Source organism: Rhinatrema bivittatum, chromosome 7, assembly GCF_901001135.1.
Source record: "Rhinatrema bivittatum chromosome 7, aRhiBiv1.1, whole genome shotgun sequence".
Taxonomy (NCBI): Eukaryota; Metazoa; Chordata; class Amphibia; order Gymnophiona; family Rhinatrematidae; genus Rhinatrema; species Rhinatrema bivittatum.
In genome coordinates, this window is record NC_042621.1 from 44,573,768 (window position 1) to 44,593,604 (window position 19,837).

At 44.0% G+C, this 19,837-nt stretch overlaps 1 protein-coding gene across 1 annotated transcript in view; it reads right to left on the reverse strand.

The window, feature by feature from the left end:
- Window positions 1-19,837, reverse strand: part of LOC115095082 (cytochrome b5) — a 138,135-nt gene that overhangs the window by 40,653 nt on the left and 77,645 nt on the right. The window contains exons 2-3 of the mRNA XM_029608303.1: window positions 1,498-1,626; window positions 579-605 (exon numbers count right to left, since the gene is read on the reverse strand). Coding sequence (XP_029464163.1) covers window positions 579-605; window positions 1,498-1,626 — 156 coding nt within the window. The remainder of the gene's footprint in view (window positions 1-578; window positions 606-1,497; window positions 1,627-19,837) is intronic.

Here is a 19,837-nt window from a genome sequence, read left to right on the forward strand (position 1 = left end):
GCTGCAGCAGGTTAAAAACCCTCTCGGCAGCCAGAGGGGGAACGAGGCCCAGAGAGTGTCGGTCCCCACATCTGGAAGCGTCCATGGACTCAGGACTATGCAGGGAACCCCCTCCTGCAAAAGGGGCAAAGTCCCCTGAGCCGGGCAAGAGCTGGGAGACGGATGTCTCCCACACAAAAACAGTAAAAGCACTAAAAGGCGGCAAAATTTCCTTCATAGATTTTTTTCCTTTGTTTCTAAAACAAGCGGGAATCAAAGAACTACTTGCTTGAGCCGAAAAAGAAAGAAGAAGAGGCTGACTAGCCTACAGGAGAGAACCGAAGGGGAGATGCTGCACCTGCTGGAGACAGACGAATACTGAAGGGGTAGAGGATAGGCTCTGTCCTGATATAGGGCATCCTTCAAGTTTTAGTCTGTCTCCACCTGCTGGAAAGGAGGCTCAACCCACTCTCTGGACTGATCCGGGTACGTACAGGAACAGCTCAGAAACACAAATTCTATTCTGTAAAAACCACACACTTTTAAGTCAAATTTTATGCCAGAAAAACAGAGAGAATCATAAAAAGGCATCTCCTTACCTTGGAGTTACTATTCACACAGTCAGCCTGTTGGAAAAATAAAAATGTGCACAACTGTCTTAAACACTATTAAAATCATTACAATGGATGTAAATGCAATCTTTAGAAGCAAAAGGCCCCAGTTTTGCTGACTAATTATATGGGCTCCTGCAGGAGTTCTCTCTTTAGTGTTCCTGTTCTTTACTGCCAAACTCCCTTTGTCCCACTCTAAAGAGCTAAAGCCACAAACTTTCAGAGCCAGAAAGATGACTGGAATGGCTGTGTGCATAGTCCACACCTCTTTAGCAACTTGATGTGGCTAAGTGTGCACCACTATTACCCCTTCTTGGGTCTGTGCAAGAGTCATGTGATAGTATCACAAGCACTGTTCCCTCTAAGCTGCACGCGAGTGGGGCCACACACAGCTTTTAACCCTCTGCCCGCCCCGTGAGGGAAGACTGCATTCTAGCATGGCCCACAGTGAGGAGAAGACTGGCGGGGCCATGGTGGAGCCCATTCTACCACAGCCTAAAGAAAAGAAGAAGCCCCAAAAAACCAGGCGCTCCTCCTCCTTCCTGCCAATGCTGAAACCCTGCGGGCAGAAAGGAGGAGCAGCATCGGCTCTTGTGCAGAAAAGGAGCAGTATCTGTGGCAGGGCCATTGTGGATCCCATCTCGTGGCAGCCCAAGAAGAGGAGGCCCAGAGGGGAGAGGGAAGCTGAGGCCCTGTACACAAAGAGAGAGAGAGCCGTGTGTGTGTGTGTGTGTGTGAGAGCACGTGAGAGAGAGTCGTGTGTGGGAGATAGAGCACAGTTAACATCTCGTGTGTGTATTTAGATACACACACACACACACACACACACACACAAACCTGCTCAGCTCGAAACTTATGGCAAGACACAAGGAATGGAAAGTGAGGATAAAATCCCTACTACTCTTACCGGATGAACGTCACCTATATAGTACTGTTTCAGCATCTCTCGAGCATCAGGGGAATGTCCAACATCTTCAAAGCTCTCTGTGGCGTCCCCGCCAGCTTGTTCAAGCAGAACTTCCTCGCCACCTGGATGCTGAAATACATGAGATGACCAGCAACTTGGATGAGATTCGAAGGGAACCTTCCTGCCCACTCAGGTCACTAAGCAGCAAACCAGAACAAGTACTTAAGACAACACATGCAAATGGCCTTACTTTAGAAATTTTGGAAGCAAAAAAAAGAATATTAAAACAACTTTTATTTTTCCTTTTGCTATGCTCTAATATCTTCCTAAGTTTGTGAAGCATTGCTATGAAAATTTACTTACTATTGTTACATCTGAGCTTGATGACTAAAGGTAGAAAGTTAGTTCCAAGCTAAACAACCACCCAAATTGCATTTACTATAACAATCACTGTAAAAGGATCTGGGTAGAAGTGTGGATAGTAATTTTAAGACAGGCTGCTGCCTGAAAGGTATGGCCGCGTGTGCTGGCATGCCTTAAAAGCAAAACTGTGAGCAGAGAACTCCCTGAGCAGAGCATGCATGGCTCAGTTTGGTCGTACAGATATCCAGAACAAACTACATAAAATGGCCCCTAATTTCACAAACCTACATGGAAAGGCAGATGCTGAGGGTAAACAGTACACCACTACTACTACTGGGCATGGAAAGGATAAACAAAACCCAAGAGTATGACTAAGGAGCTTCGTTTTCAGTTTTTATTTGATTTTTCTTGGGAATTTGTCAGTGTTTACTACAACCAACCAAACAGAAAAGTCAGTGGAAGGAAACGACTCTTTTTCTCCAGTGATATTCTCCTGTTTTTGTTGGTTATAATAAACAGTGATAAATTCTTGGGAAAAATAGCTTATAAACTGATAATAAAGGTCCCCAAGTATGAAATATATTTTGTTGTTGTATAAACACACACAAAATCAGAACCAAGTATTAAAACGAAGGGATCAGCACCAAGGATGTTAAACTCATTCATAGGAAAACACACACTGAATGCCAAGAATGAGGATATTTATTTATTCCATTTATATTCAGGTCCTTCAAAGCAGATCCACAAAGCACTGCCACTTGTTGAAAGGGCTTTAAAATTCACCTGGAAAAATGTATATACAGCAGTTCTAACGATCATCCTCTTCAGATCTGGACATTTTTCCCTTAATGAAAGAAACTAGTGTCAGTGCCACAAAGTTCCTGGCTTTCCTTTTGAGATTCATAAAACGATGATCCGAGGGGGCAGGGGGAGTTTGAAGAAGAACGAGTCCTTGTCCAATCTGATTATATAATTATGCAACTCTGATACAAGAGCAGAGTAAAAGGTTAGATTTAAAGATTCAGTCAGCTTCTGAAAGTTCCAAAATTAAGCCTCTGTATAATAGCATTTGATGGGCAATTACTGTCATGGCTCAGCAGAATTGCTTACCTGTAACAGGTGTTCTTCCAGGTCAGCAGGATGTAGTCCTCACATATGGGTGACGTCACTGGACGGAGCCCTATCACGGAAAACTTTTCTGTCAAACAGGCCGATACAGTACAGTGTGTTTTCGACACGCTAGCTTTACCCCTTATTCAGTAAGGGGTAATAACATGTCGAAAACGCGCATCCAAGCCCCCCCCCCGAGACTAATAGCGCCCGCAACATGCAAATGCAAGGGGGACACTAGCGCGTCCCTAGTGCTTTTTCGACAGGAGCAGCGGCTGTCATCAGTAAAAACTGCTTTTCTGTGCACCCTCCGACTTAATATAATGGCGATATTAAGTCAGCGGTCCCAAAAGTTAAAAAAAAGTAAAATAAATAAATAAATGTAAAAGCAGCCCGCGGGTTGAAAACCAGACTCTCAATTTTGCTGGCATCCGGTTTCCGAACCAGTGGCTGTCAGCGGGCTGGAGAACAGATGCCGGCAAAATTGAGCGTCGGCTGTCAAACCTGATGACAGCCGCTGCTCCTGTCGAAAAAGAGGCACTAGGGATGCGCTAGTGTCCCTAACGCCTCATTTTACCGCGGGCCAGAATTTAAATATTTTAGTTTACTGAATCACGCGCACAGGACACTGTGTATCGGCCTGAAAGTTTCTAGAAACTTTGACTGGCACTGGCACAGAGTGCACTGAGCATGCCATGATCCCTGTGTCCACAGGGGTCTCCCTTCAGTCTTGTTTGTAGCAAAAAGTGCGAGCGAAAAATAAAATAAAACATATGCGGACCCAACTCCGTGGGGTGGCGGGTAGGTTTCCTGAGGACTACATCCTGCTGTCCTGGGAGAACACCTATTACAGGTAAGCAACTCTGCTTTCTCCCAGGACAAGCAGGATGGTAGTCCTCACATATGGGAGATTAGCAAGCTACAGGCTGACTCACATTAAACAACAGACCAATAGCAGACAATTCGTGCGGAGGCACAATAATTGGGGGTGCTATTGGCAATGATGAGGCAGCCTGAAATCACAGCAGGTGGTTGTGGAAGGAGTTGGGGATTATACTGGAACAAGTTTGCCAAGACAGATTGGGGAAAGGCAGAGTCTTGACGGCCTTCCGTATATAAGCAGTAGAGGGCTGCGAATGTGTGAAGAGAGCTCCATGTCGCAGCCTAGCAGATGTCGGCAATTGGTATTGAATGAAAGTGTGCTACCGATGTTACCCTGGCCATTACAGAATGTGCCTGCACTCACACATAGAGAGGAAGGCCTGCTGCGTTATCAGAATGCAATAAAGTCTGCAGGTCAATTGGAGAGAGTTTGTTTAAACATAGAAACATAGAAATGACGGCAGAAGACCACCAAATGGCCCATCTAGTCTGCCCAGCAAGCTTCACACATTTTTTTCTCTCATACTTATCTTTTTCTCTTAACTCTTGGTTCTATTTCCCTTCCACCCCCACCATTAATGTAGAGAGCAGTGATGGAGCTGCATCCAAGTGAAATACCTAGCTTGATTAGTTAGGGGTAGTAGGGGTAGTAACCGCTGCAATAAGCAAGCTACACCCATGTTTATTCCCTTTACCCAGACTATGTCATACAGCCCCTATTGGTTGTTTTTCTTCTCTCCTGCCGTTGAAGCGGAGAGCCATGCTGGTTATGCATTGAAAGTGAAGTATCAGGCCCTTTTGGTTTAGGGTAGTAACCGCCGTAACAAGCCAGCTACTCCCTACTTTGTGAGTGCGAATCTTTTTTTTTTTTTTTTTCTTCTCCCCTGCAGTTGAAGCTATTCTGGATATGCGTGAAGCCTCAGCTTTTCTTATTCCCCTGCTGTTGAAGCAGAGAGCTATGCTGGAAATGCTTGATGTATCAGCCTTTCTCCCATGCCATGAAGCAGAGAGCCATGCTGGATATGCATTGAAAGCGAAGTATCAGGCACATTTGGTTTGGGGTAGTAACCGCCGTAATAAGCCAGCTACTCCCCGCTTTGTGAGTGCGAACCCTCTTTTCTTCTCCCCTGCCGTTGAAGCAGAGAACTATGCTGTATATGCTTGGAAAGTGAAGTATTAGGCTTATTTGGTTTGGGGTAGTAACCGCCGTAACAAGCCAGCTACTCCCCTCTTTGTGATTGCAAATCCTTTTTTCCACATTTCCTCTTGCCGTTGAAGCTTAGAGCGATGTTTGAGTCACAGTAAGCATCTGTATGTTTATTTAATAAGGGTATTGTCTCCGGGCAGTAGCCATCGTTCTGGTGAGCCACCCACTCTACATTGGCGGTCTCTTGACTTTATGGATCCACAGTGTTTACCCACTGGATCTCACAGCTCGTCTATGTCAAAGAAGGAAAGAGCTGGGTGGATTTGCTGTGGAGTGCAGTGAGGTCTAGGTAGAGTGCAAGTGCATGCATACAGTCCAAGGTGTGCAAAGCCCTCCTGCCTTGGTGAGAGAGGGCCTTGGGAAAGAGTGGGCAGAATATAGACTGAGTAAGTGGGAAGTTGTGTCCAGCTTAAGAAGAAATTTAGGGTGAGTACAGGGGACCACTCGGTCATGGAGGAACCTAGTGTCGGGTGAGTATGCAACAAGGGCTTGTAACTCACTGACCCTTTTAGCAGAGGTGATGGCTACGAGGAAAATAATTTTCCATGTTAGAATTTTAATGTTATAGGAATGCAAAGCCTTGTAAGCACTACATTTAGGTCCCATTCCGTAACCGGTGATCATAAAGGAGGCTTAAGTTATAGAAATCCTATTATAAGCCGACTCATAAGGGGTTGAGCTGTTAACCGGGCATCCCCTACTCCCTGGTGGTACGCTGAGATGGAAGTGAGGTGTACCCATGTGGAGGATGTCTGGGGACCACAATCCGAAAGGTATCCTCGATAGCCTAATAGAGATGGAGTGGGGCAGAAAAAAAGGGATGCAATACCTTTTTGTGCCCACCAGTTGGTAAAAATTGCCCATTTCGAATGATAAGATTTACATGAGGAAGGTTGTCATAAAGCTACAAGTACCTGAGAATATTAGTAAGTCCGTGTTATGAGACTGACCTGTGGGTAGGCAAACCTGTTATTGGTGTGATAGGTCGAGAAGTATGGGGAAACATACTTGTCGAGGGCAGGATGTGGTTAGGAGAATAATTGAAACCTGTCCTGTTGTAGCATCACGAGAGTTTTGGCTATGTGCGGTAGGAGGCCTTTGTTGCAGAAGCGAGCAAAGGCATCCATGGTAACTCATTCGGATGCATGTGTAGGGAGTAGAATCTGTCCACTCTGTGGTTCGATTCGAACGCAAGAGGTCAATGGTTGGTTGACCTCAGCGCTAGAAGATTTTGCTCGCTATATATGGATTCAGAGACCACTCGTGAGGATGGAGACATCGATTGAGATGATCTGCTAATTCGTTCGGTATGACTGTTAGATAAGTGGCCCGGAGATGCATGGAGTGTGCAAGGGCCCAGGCCCAGAACTGCGCGGCTTCCTGGCAGAGCAGATAAGAGCCTGTGTGTCACCATTTGTTCGAGTACCCCATTGCCACAATGTTGTCTATTTGTATCTACAATTTTTGTGTGAGAGGCAGTGTTTGAAGACATAAAGGGCATAATGCATGGCTCGACACTCCAGGAAGTTGATCTGAGAATTTCCATGGAGCGGAGTAGACACATTTTGGGTTCGAAGGGTGTTGAGATGAGCTCCTCAACCCAAAATGGATGCAACCGTGGCCAAGATCATCTGAGGATTTGGTACTGGATCGGTGATATGGATCAGGGACGAAAGCGGTTGAACTGCTTAGAGCCACTGAAATATGAAAATCCATTGAGTTCTCCTCATAGCTAGTCTGGCCATAGGAGTGACGTGGATAGTGGAAACCATGTGGCCCAGCAATGAAAGAACTGATGGGCTGAGGCTATGTTGCACGTGTGCAGAGATATGGAGATTTGAGAGGATGTCTGGGCGGCTGTTGGGCAGAAAGTCCGTTGTGGCTGTAGTGCTCAGAACTGCTCCATATGGAATTTATTTTATTTTTATTTTATTTTATTTATTTAAAGCTTTTCTATACCGGCATTCATGATACAATCATATCATGCTGGTTTACATATAACAAGGGGTGCAATAACTTTCTTTTAACCAGTGTCGAGGAAGTAAAAAAGTTACAATATAACAAGGTTGTTGAAACTGGGAAGGAAGGAGACAGGGAAAGACAAGAATTATATAATCTTTACAGAGGTATCTTATTTACATATTTATGAAAGTTGATCAGAAATTCCAGCCAAATTTAGGAGATTTATAGTGAGTGTTAGAGAATTTAGCTCCTTGCTTGGATTGACTCCTTATTAGGCAGTCGTCCAGGTAAGGAAAGGCAAGAATGCTGTTCTTTGTAGATAAGCGGCAGTCACTGCTAGACAATTGGTGAAATACACAAGTTGTCAAAGCTAGTTCGAACAGCAGAACTTGGTATTAATAATGTTGTTGACTCACTATGAAGTGCAGAGAAGGACCAGAGGATAGAGGCAACCCACTTATTGTAATAAGGGAAGCATGGTGCCGAGAGACACCATTCTGAACTTTTCTTTCTGAAGAAATTTGTTGAGGCTTCTGAGGTGCAGGATGGTGGAGATAGTCTGCTTTCTGTTGAAAGAAGGAAATAGCGGGATTAAAATCTTCCACCTTGTTGCGCCCAGGGAACGGTACCTGGTCCTCAGTGGGATGGCCGCTCTGTTGTCTGGCAAGGTTGAAAAATTCCGGAGCCTTCCCGACTGGCGGAGCTGGTGTAATCTGGATATCCGTTTGTCTCATGCGAGAGCGTGAGCGGTAAAAGTCTTTCCAGCATCCCTCTCTACTGTGCAAGAAACGTAGAGAGCTGTCGCAGGTCTCGCAATTGAGGCACTGTCTGCTAGATCTTTTGCATGGCAGATCAGCTGGTTTATCTTGGACTTCGAGCCGTAAATCAGAGGCCAGAAGCCAGTTTACTATCGAGTACAGAGTCCCGTTACTGGCAATGGGAGGACGTCTCTAAGCAATCCCGTGTTGCTGGCAGAGAGGTTTATTTATTTATTTATTTAAAAAGTATTTATATACCATCTTTTAAAAAAGAAATTTTATCAAAAACGGTTCACAGATTTAAAACCAAAAATAAAATAATCAAAATAAAATGGAATTTTTAAACTTTACATAAAAATTGGTAATAACTAGACAGAATGCTAGTATATAAGGTTATTAAAAATATAAAAAGTTTGGAACCATGGGCTTATTGTTTGGGGGAAAAGGGGAAAGAGGGGGGGAAGGGGAACGGGAGGAGGAAGGGGAAGTGGGAGAAATAGAGCGTAAAAATTATATGAGATAAGGGAAGAAGGGAGAAGAGTATGATAGTTGGAAACGTGTGAATGAGCAGGTATGTTGTAGTTATGTGTAGTATAAATGGGATTGTAATGGGTGTAACTAAGTTTAAGAGGGTAAGTTCGGTATTGATGATTGAGTTTAATTAGAAGACGTGTTGAATGCAAGTTGAAAAAGATATGTTTTGAGAGATTTTTTGAAATGTGCAGGGTTGGATATCGAGCGAAGATGGTTTGGTAAAGTGTTCCAAAGTGTTGGACCGGCTATTGAAAAGGCTCTTTTTCTAGTGAGGTCTAATCTGGCTTGTTTAGGAGAAGGGATATCTAGTAAATTTTGGTTAAGTGATCTTAAGTGTCGCGTCGGTTTGTATATGCGCAGTATTGAACAAAGCCAGGTAGAAGTATGAGTATGGTTATGAATTAAACTATGGACAATAGAGAGAATTTTGTATTTTATTCTGAACTTTATGGGTAACCAGTGTAATGATTGTAGAATAGGGGTGATATGATGACGTAAAGATGTTCTGGTTAGTATCCGGGCTGCAGAGTTTTGGATCAGTTGAAGGGGGTATAGAGAAGTCTGACAATCCTAGGAAAAGAGCATTACAATAGTCTAAGCCAGAGAAGATTATGGATTGAAGAATGGTTCTGTAATCTCGGTAAAATAGTAGAGGACGAAGATGTTTTAACAGACGTAGTTTGAAAAACGATTTTTTTGTAAGTGAGGATATGTGTTGTTTTAGAGAAAGATCTGAGTTAATGTTTACACCTAGGCTTATAGCAGAGCGTGTTATGGGGATAGTAACATTATTGATTGTAAGATGTGATGGTGGACCTAATGAAGAATCAGAGATGGAAGTTAAGTATACGAGCTCAGTTTTTGCTGGATTCAGTTTTAATTGATTGTGGGAGAGCCAAGAGTTGATTGTAGATAAGTATAGAGAAACTAAAGATAGAGTGTCTGACCAGGATGATTTATAAGGGACAAAAAATTGGATGTCGTCTGCATAAATTTTGAACTGAAGATTAAGAGAGGATAGAATGTAGCATAAAGGAAGTAGATATATGTTGAACAGAATAGGAGAAAGAGATGAGCCCTGAGGAACGCCGGAATTAATGATATATGGGGAAGAGCAGTGCTGACTATAATTGACTTGTTGAGGTCGGTTGGAGAGAAAAGATGTAAACCAGTTCAAAACTGTACCTGTGATGCCTATGTTTTGAAGACCTGAAATGAGTATCTGATGATTAATGGTATCGAATGCTGCTGATATATCTAAGAAAACTATAATGTAGTCTGTATATGAGTCGAATGCACGGAAAAAAGTATCAAAAGAGGATAGAAGAAGTGTTTCTGTGGAATGACCTTTTCTAAATCCATGTTGATTAAGTGGTTCCCTTGGTGTTGTGTCAAACATAACTGGTAAATAGTGAATTGTGACACCCATATGGTTCTTGGAAGATGTGACAACTTCGAACCTTCAGAGAACATCTGGCCTGTTTTAGTGACCAAGTCTCGATGGGATCTGTGCCAAAGCGGGATTAGCATGTCCATTGCCCTTCGTGGTGGAGCTCAGAAGGACGAGTCAGTGGCGATGACTTAGGTTGTTGTTGGTAGGTGTCACAACGAGGCGGTGCCACAACGATGTGAATATCGATGGCTTCGGTGTTAGTAGATTCCGGGAGGCATCGAGGACAGCCTGAGGGACGTAAACGTCCAGCTCCACCCTGAAGCTGGTATGGGTAGTGCAGCTACAGGGGAGACAGGCTAGGCATTACTGGCACTTGCACATTTATTTGTGGTGGCTCAGTACCCGGCACTGGTGTCTGTGGGGAATGCCTCTGTACCTTGGGTGCAGAAGAGCACAGAGACTCGTGTACCCGGGCCCGCTTCGCAACTGGCTCAATGGACATTGATGCCGGTGCAGTATCAGTGCCTGCACCGAACGTGAAATACGCCGGTGCTGGCGACGATGTTTCTCTCATAGCTCAGCCTGGTCATTCTCCAGCACCGAGGAAGATGCCACTTATGTCATGGATGGCACTGGTGACGGACTGTTACCATGCCTCCACTGCTCCTGGCATTGTCTGTCGCCCAAGGATTACACGGGGCTCTGGTTTAGAACCCAAAGTATGGAGTGTTTTGTTTAGTCGAGAGCATTGATTGAGGTATAGATGCTTTTGGTAGTATCGATGGCACCGATGCGGGCGTCAACGGCACATAGACGGTATCGATACGGGCAGTGACGGCATGGATGAGGGCAGCAAGGGAATCGATGGAGGCACCGATGGAATCGATGTGAGAATCGATGGCATTGACGGCAGCCCTGGCGGCAACGGTCGTGGACGTCCCTATCCCTCTAACCCCGATGAACCCGGTGGAAGGTCGCAGGACGTTTGCGGGCATTGCGGGGCGGACAGAGGGTGAAAAACATAGGGAGTAAGAGGGCTGCAATTCAGTTGGTAACCTGGAGGAACCTATAGTGAGGTGACAGGAACCGACTGAGAATGAGGGCATAGAACTCACCGAGCGATGATGAATTGTATAAGAAGGGAGACCCGTGTAGGGAAAAATTATTTGTGAAGTAAAACTTCAAGTATTTCCTTGAGGAAAAGTTGTGAGAAAAATCTCACAGAGCTCCTGAACGTGAGAAACTACATAGCAAAAAAAAAAGAGGAGACTGAAGGGAGACCCCTGTGGACACAGGAATCATGGCATGCTGAGTGCATTCAGTGTGCCAGTGCAAGTTTCTAGAAACTTTGACAGAAAAGTTTTCCGTGATAGGGCTCCGTCCAGTGACATCACCCATATGTGAGGACTACCATCTCTGCTTGTCCTGGGAGAATTTCTCCTCAAGTTAACAAAATATTCAACTCACAGATTTAGTATCTGAGGATCAAGTGACCTTCAGCCTCCTGTCCTCCATACATCACAGTGTGTGAAATGAGAAATGGCTGCAAGACTTTGTAAACAAATATAAGCCAGTTTTACTGGTTTTACCACAATCAAAACCCTTCAGCACAAAGACCTGTTAACTCCTTCTCCACAGGAAGGACTTGATGTCTAACAACCAGGACCCTCCAGGCCTAGAGACAGGCAAATGTGGAAGAAAGCAGGAGGCTGGGAGCTATGGGCCAGTTAGTCTGACCTCTCTGGTGAGTAAATCAATGGAAACACTGCTGATTCAGAGGATAGTGCAGTTTCCAAAATCCAATGGATTACAAGATCCAATGCAGCATAGTTTTTACCAGATACACATCATGAATATAATAATTTCTTTGACTGGGTGGCCAGAGAATTGGATCAGGGGACAGCGCTTGTTGCAGTGTACTTGGATTTCAGTAAGGCCACATAGGCGACATAAATTGAATGGCAGGCAACAAAGGGTAGTGATAAATGAGTTCAACCCAAGGAGGGAGGAAATACTAGTGGTGTACTGCAGGGATCAGTCTTCGGTCTGTTTCTGTTCAACAATTTCATAAGCAATATTGTAAAAGGGCTAATCAGCAAAGTTTGTCTTTTTTAAAATGATACCAAAATCTGAAACAGAATAAAATCTGGAAAATTGAAAAACATGAGGATCATCCAATGAAGCTTGAGGAACAGTCTAGGTCTGACAGCTAAGATTTAATGCTAAAAAAATGCAGTATCATGCATTTGGGATGCAAAAAACAAGGGAGCAGTACTGTCTAGGGCAGTGGTTCTCAACCTTTTTTCTACTGGCAGATAATGCTTACAGGCGTGACACATTGAACACTTGACTATCACGGGGCTAAACGTAAGCATATACTCTGCATTCACAGAAGCCTGCCGCCTCTGCTGCCGCCCCACCACCACCCCCAAACAATGGATGCAGAGCAGAACTAGGATATTTCAAATACAACTCGCTATATAAAAAAGATATTCTGATTCTGGTGCTATCTCAGTAAGAGATACACAAACTCCCTTGGTACCAGGCACATTGTAATATACAAAACCTGGAAACAAAAAAAAACAAACCAAACACACTCAGCACATGTGTAGCAAACCTTCCATATCACTGTAACACTAATTCCAAGAACTCAAACAGCAATAGCCCTTCCTATGAAAAGGCAGTAGTGCAGCACCAATGCATAGCCTATTGAGAATGAGAAAATGCAACAAAGAAGATGGATACAAATCCCTACTTACCAGTAAAATACCTCACCTCAGTCACACACATACAGATTGGATCTTCACCAAATACAGAATAAGAGACCACAAATTACAAATGTGGAGACAAAAACTGAAATGGAAACCTCAAAAAGCTATTCTGGATGTAGTGCAAAACTGGAGAGCTAGAAACAGAAATACATATCCTCATACACTAAGCAAAGTTAGGAGAAATGCACAATCCCAAAACTGACATATTATGTCTCTTGCACCCCGTCACTCCCCTTCCGTGCCTCCACCAACCTTCACTTTTCCCCAATTACTCCCTTTCAATCATCCGCTCACATTCCTGATCTCCCACATCCTCTTCCCTGACTCTCCCTACCCCCTTCATCCCATCTCCCTGCCTGCCCAGCTACCCCGACCCCGTTTCCCACCCTTTCCCTGCTAAGCAGCCTCCACACTCCCTCTCTATTCCATCTTCATCTTCCCTGCATCCCCAACCTCCTTTCCCCTACCCTGCAAAGGGTGAAGAGATCAGCAGCATCACTCCCAGACTCAGCAGGGGAAGATAAAGTGTGTGTCTCATCAGGCCCAGAACAGCAGGAACTGGCAATATCTCACTCTGATCTGGGTAGAGGAGGAAACAGTCTCCCACAGGGCCAGAAAGAAGAGAAGGAAGTGAGAGTAGCCTCCCATCAGGTCCAGTGTGTCCCGACAAACCTGTTGAGAACCACTGGTCTAGAGAGTGAAGTTCTTCTGTGCACAAAACAAGAGTAAGATCTGGGGATAATTATATTTATTTATTTTGAACTTTTCTATACCGACATTCATGTGGCAAGATACATATCATATCGGTTTACAGTGTAACACAAGATTGCAACAGGCATTACAAGGAACCAGGTTACAGAGAACTGGGAAAACAGAAGATACAACTGGGAGAAGAATTAGCAACATATCCGATGTTCTAAAGGTGACCAAATCAACAGATAAGGTGACAACAAAAGCCAGGATGCTTAGGTGCATAGGGAGAGGAATATACAGCAGAAAAGGGAAAACGATATTGCTTCTCTATGTCTCTGCTGAGACTTCACTTGGAATACTGTGTACAATTCTGGAGACTGCACCTTCAAAAGAATATAAATAGAGTTGTCCAAAGGGCAGCTACTAAAATAGTCAACCATCTTTATAATAAAGCATATGGGGAAAGAAAGATCTAAAGGAGGGAAAAGAAGGAAAAAGGGGAAATACGACAAACACGTTTAAATACCTCCAAAACATAAATGCACAGAAGGCAAGCCTCTTCCAACAGAAAGGATCTGGAACATGGGGTTATGGGAGGCAGGCTCCTGACCAAATTTGAGTTTCTCTCTGCAGTACATTTGTGTGGAACTGCAGCCACCCTATGTCCCAACAATTCTACAGCAAGTGTGGACATATACCCAGGAACCACCCAGGGACAGGGTGCGGATCATATGCAGACATGTGGAAACAAACTACAGAACAAGGCGGCAGATTAAAGACTGCATGGCCCATCCTCATCTCCATTCTTCTCCTTCAGAGTTCCTCAGCTCTTCCATCTCCACACAGAGGCTGCTCCATACATCCACTATCCTTTCTGTAAAGAAATATTTCCTTCTTACATATAGGCAAAATATAATTAAGTCAAATGGTTTGATGTACAGGGAAAGTCAGTTTCCACACTGTTGGGAGTTTTGGAGCAAGGAAGAAGATACATACCCTGAAATGGAAAAATAGATGTCTTGGGCATCAACAAAAATGTTTAGAAACCAGGGGGAACAAAACACTTTTTTTTTTTTTTTTGTTTCTTTGAGGTATATATTTTTTTTAACCTTTCCTTGCTTTTTTTCTCCTCTATGCTCTCCTCTCTCTACCCCCAGGCTTTCCTTCTTCCCCATCTCAATCAGTCCATCCTACCTGCCTGCTTCTTCCTACAGTGTGGCCCACTCCAGTGGCATTGGGGGCTCTCAGTCTCCATAGTCCATGAGTAGTGCAAGATGCTGATTTTCCAACCTAGTCCATATCAGCACAATGAGAAGACATGTGTTTTATTTATTTATAGGCACTTGATATTCTGCTTTTTACCACAAGGGATCTCAAAGCAGACTATGTAATCAGTCAATGAGCATTTTTTGGTTGTTATACAGTTTGAAAGCTTTTCAGCCAGCTTCTGATAATTTGTAAAGCAGTAGCATCCAGCATAGTTAGACAGTCTAGTGCAGGGGTCAGGAACCTTTTTGGCTGAGAGAGCCATGAACGCCACATATTTTAAAATGTAATTCCATGAGAGCCATACAATATGTTTAAAACTAAATACAAGTAAATGTGTGCATTTTATGTAAGATCACACTTTTAAAGTACAATAAGTCTCTGAAAATATTACACCAGGCCTTAAGACACCAATACATCTCCTATTAGGAAAACGGACCAAGTCAGGCTGCTATAGAGTCCTACACAGAAACTACACGCCAGCAGAAAACCTCACCTGAATCACGTGCTGACCCTCACCTAACATAGAATAAAGAGACCAAAACGCATAACTAGAAGCATGCAGAAAAAAAACTGAATTGGAAACTGCAACAAGCCAGAGTCTCTGTATGCAGTGTAACAAGGAAAAAAGAAACACCCATCCTTATAAAACAATCAAGAAATATAAAATCATCAGCAGTAAAACTGTACTAACAAAAAGAACATATTTCGAAACAGCTGATGAGTAGAATATCCAATAATTAAAAACTCATATAAAAAAATTTCCAGATACCAACAAAATATTTCAAAATAGCAGACACAAAGGACCCAGTAATGAAAAATAATAAGGATACAAAAAATGTTTTGCTCTGCATACCTGGGAACGTTTGATATCCAGGTGTCCTGAGATTGTTCTGAATTAGCAGGAGGAGGGGTGGTTTGCTTGGAACTTTCTCCTCTCTCAGTCACATACCAGCGCTCTCTCTCACACCTGGCTCTCCAATTACGCACCTATACACACATGCTCTCAATCACTCACATATACACATGCTTTTTCTCTCTCACTTATATAGGCTCTTAATTACACATTTACACACATGCTGTCTATCTTTTCACACTTACACACACACACACAGGCTTTCAATCACACACATACATGCTGTCTTTTTCTCTCACACACAGACTCTCATTCACATGCTTACAAACATGCTCTCTCTTTATCTCATTTACACACAGGCTCTCAATCACATACTCACATGCTCCATCACCTAAACCAGCTCTCAATCACACACAGACATACATGCTCTCTCTTACTTATACACACAGGCTCTTAATCATACATACACATGATCTCTCTCACACACAAAGGATCTCACACACAAAGGATCTCAATCATACACACATACTCTTTCACACAAACAGGTTTTCAATCACAAACTTACACATACAGGTTCCCAATCGTAAACTTACATTCATGTTCTCTCTCTCACAGGCAGGCTCTCAATCACAGACATACTCTCTTTCACATATACAGACTCTCAATCACACACACATACATGCAATCTCTCACTCACACACACAGGATCTCAAACACACATGCTTGCTCGCTCATTCACTCTCTCTCTCTCTCTCTCCCCCCACCCCGGGACCTCGGCGGCAGCAGCAGCCTCCTCCCAACGCTAATCTCCTTCATTTTCAGCCCTCGCGGAGGAGGAGTCCCATCGGCCGCGGTTGAAGCTCTTCTTTCTTTTCCTCCAAGCCGCGCTGCACAGTCTTCTTTTCGTCGGACCGACGCTGACCACACTAGCGTGGTCTCTTCTTCCCGCGCACGCACCTGCTGCTCACCACTTCCTCTTCCAGGCCGCGGGGGGGGGGGGGGGGGGGAAGAAGAGAGCACGCCGGTGCCGCCGACTCCAGCTATTCTGCCGCGTTCCGCCGGGCTGACAGCATTTTAAGCCCGGGCGGAGGAGGACTGGGGAGCAGCTGGGTCAGCCGGGGGACTGGAAAGTGTGGCGACACACTGATTAGTAGATTTGTCTGCGAGCCAGATGCAGCCATCAAAAGAGCCATATCTGGCTCGCGAGCCATGGTTCCCGACCCCTGGTCTAATGGAACAGAGGTTACTGCTAGGCAGGTCTGGGTCAGAGGAGGGTTTTTTTTTGGGAAGGTCTAAGACTCACCCTGCTTTAATTTAATTTTCCTGAAAGTGAGGTAGCTGGGTTTGCGATGCAGTTAGGGGAATCATGTTCCAAATCTTTGGTGGCAGAGCAGCTGAAGACCCAGCGACTGACTACATGATGATATTCAATTTTTTCCCCAGTTTCTTCCACTTTGACTTTGCATTAGATAAATTGTCAGCCTGCTTGTCTAGAATTAAAGAATAACTGCTTGCAACAAATTTGCACAACATTCAAAAAGAGAAATAGTATTGCTATCTAGGATGGAAACTCCTGAAGAATTTTTCGCTTGATGGGCATGTTATACAGATTCAGTTAAAGGCTCGGGACTTAGGGGTTTGTTTGCTTCCTCTCTTTCCTGCGACCAATACTGATTCTTTAGTTCAATGATCCTATTACAAAGTTGCAGCTATTGCAATCTTTTAAAGCCTTATTTACATCATTTTGATTTCCCTACTGTAACTCAATCTTTAATTTTGCCCTGTTTGGAGTATTGCAATATTTTAGTTTACAAGTACTTCAGCTTATTCCACTGCACGCCTTATTTCTGGTTCTGCAATGCGTGGTCAGGTCCCCTCTTTTGGCTCACCTGCATTGGCTTCCTATATCTTGATGGGTGAAATTTAAGGCACTTATTTGGGTGTTTAAGGTTCTCCATGGTCTGGCTCCTCTGGCTATTGTTTCTTCCATGCATAGATATTGTCCCACCCGCTGTCTTCATTTGTTATTTCAATATCTTTTAGAGATTCCTTCCATTTCCCAAGCTCGCTTAGAAGTTTCTCAAAAGTGGATTTTCCATATTGTGGGTCCACCACTTTGGAATAGTTTCCCAGCAGATAACAGATTGATTTGCTTTGGTTTAGGAAGCTCTTAAGTCATATTTTTTTCTCTTAGCTTTTCCTGATTGAGTATGTGATTCGGTTTCTCTGACTGCAAGCAATTTCTATAATTTGTCTATGTAGTTACTGTTATGTTCAAGTAGCTTGTTTCATGATTGATGATGTACTATTATTTTTATTGTGTACATCAGTTGTAATCCATTGAGATTGGTGGACTAGCTGAATATAAATTGGTTAAATAAACATGATAATCTAGCAGAGGCCAGAGGAGCCAATTGAGAGGATTGTAGCTCTCTTGTAAGGGTAGGGGTGTAGGAAAGAAGAAGTTGAGGTGGGTATTCTGGGGCCTGTTTATTCATGCACTTAAAGATGAGAATTTAATCCTGCTTTTGATGGGGAGTCAGTGAAGTTGATCTACAATTGGTTTGATATGATCTGTGGCTTTGGCTCTTACCAGAATTCTTACGGCTGTGCTTTGCAGGAGCTCAAGTCCTGTATCTCCAGGGCATTCGATTTTCAGGTCTCTTTTTAAAAAAATAACCTGCTCCAAGCAAAATTAGAATTGAACTGCATACTCTGACTGGGAAAGCCATCTTTTTGTACAGCAAGAATGGCAGACCATAGTAGACTTTGCTTCTTTGAAACTTCTCTCAAAGACTATTTTTTGGTTTCTCAGGGTTAACTTTGATTATGAAATTCTCCTTCATGGAGGGAAGGAATTTTGGAGGATTTATCCTACTTAATGCTAAAATCAGATGGCGTGTGCTTCTGTGTGTACAACAGACACTACACAGAAGCAGCATGAAGGATGATAAGAGAGCCATTTTCCAACAAGTATTCTGGAAACTTCTTTCCCTAATAGCTGCTACACAGACTAGGAAATGATCTTTTATGGATGCAACAAGACATGGATCACACCAGGTCAGTGGAACTTGTCTAATATGGACCGCGGTTCAAAAACACTGGGCAGCGGGTCACCTGGCACCAGGCTGTGCAGAAGAAAAGATGGGGAGCATTAGAAAGGAAATAAAAGGAAAATAAAGCAAGATAAAGGAGAGCAAAAGAATTTAAAAAATATTTTTCTCTCCTCAGTCTTCAGTAATTTTGGCTGGCACCTTTGGATTTTGATATCAAGAACTTCCTATTTTTCCAAGAAATGGTATCTACTCGAAAAGGATTCAATAACCAGGCCTGTCAGTGCTTTAAGGATCCTACTGCTGCTTCACTTTTTCTCTCACTGAAGCTCTGTGCATTACGGAGGCCTAATCCAGCAGCCTGCCCATGTTAGCAAATAGTGCTGGGTTTCCGGGAGTCCATTCACCCTCCTAGTCCACTATTTCAAACAGGACGAAGATGGCAGTGGAGTTTGCACTTAAATACTTTAAGCGCTTCAATCATGTGTGGGGAGAATGTGTTAAACTACAAAATTAAAGTACAATGTACTCCTGGAATTACAATTATATGCCTTAATCCTTCTATTCCTTCCTGTTCTCAGCAGTCACTGTCACAGGCCTAATGGTGCTTCACCACTAAAGGAGTGTAGAAGTAGCCTAGTGCAGGGGTTCCCAGTCGTGGCCTTTTCACCCCTAGGGGTCTGGGAATCCATGCCAGTTATCCCACCTACAGACTGGACTGCGCTGCCATTGTCTGAATAGGCAGGATAGCTGCATGGAGTCGATCATTGCAGCCAGAAGAGGAACACCACCATGATGATAACCAAGGAGGAGCACTGCAGTGACAGACAAACAGATTGTGGCTACAAAGAGAACCACCAAAAGGAGGAGCATCGTGAGAAGCAGGGCAGGAGGTCCATCACAAAACGCGGTCTAGAGCAGCATTGCTGTCGCTAGAAAATAAAGTACCCCTTGGGTCCAGAAGTAGGATAGCTGCTATCCAGAGCCTGGAAGAGCTGCAACTCGGAAGCCCAATCCTGCTGTGAGAAGAGGACAGCTGCGGTGCGAGTGTGGAGTAGACTACCAACTACAAAGAAGGTAAGTACATGAATTTTATTATGAATACAGGGGGAAGAGGGACGAGGATGGGGGAAAGGGCCACATTGGACAAAGGGAGGGAGCAGGTGTGGAAAAGGGGCAGAGAAGAAGAGAGAAAGTACTGCTGAAGTTGGGGAGTCAGTAACTCTCAGGAAGTGTCCATGGGTAAGAGGATGCAGGCAAAAGGGAAGGAGCCATAGGGAAAGAGCAGGAGGGAAAGGACAGGGAACAGGGCGTTATCAGCTCTGGGCACAGGGCCCATGCCCTGAGTCTTTTTCTCAGGCCACTGAGTCACCAGGATGAATAAAAAACCCCATCCTGTGGCAGCCCTAGAAAGAAAAGGCCCAGCAGAGCCACTGCAGACCCCATCCCACAGCAGCCCAGGAAAGAAGAGGCCCAGTAGTGCTATTGCAGC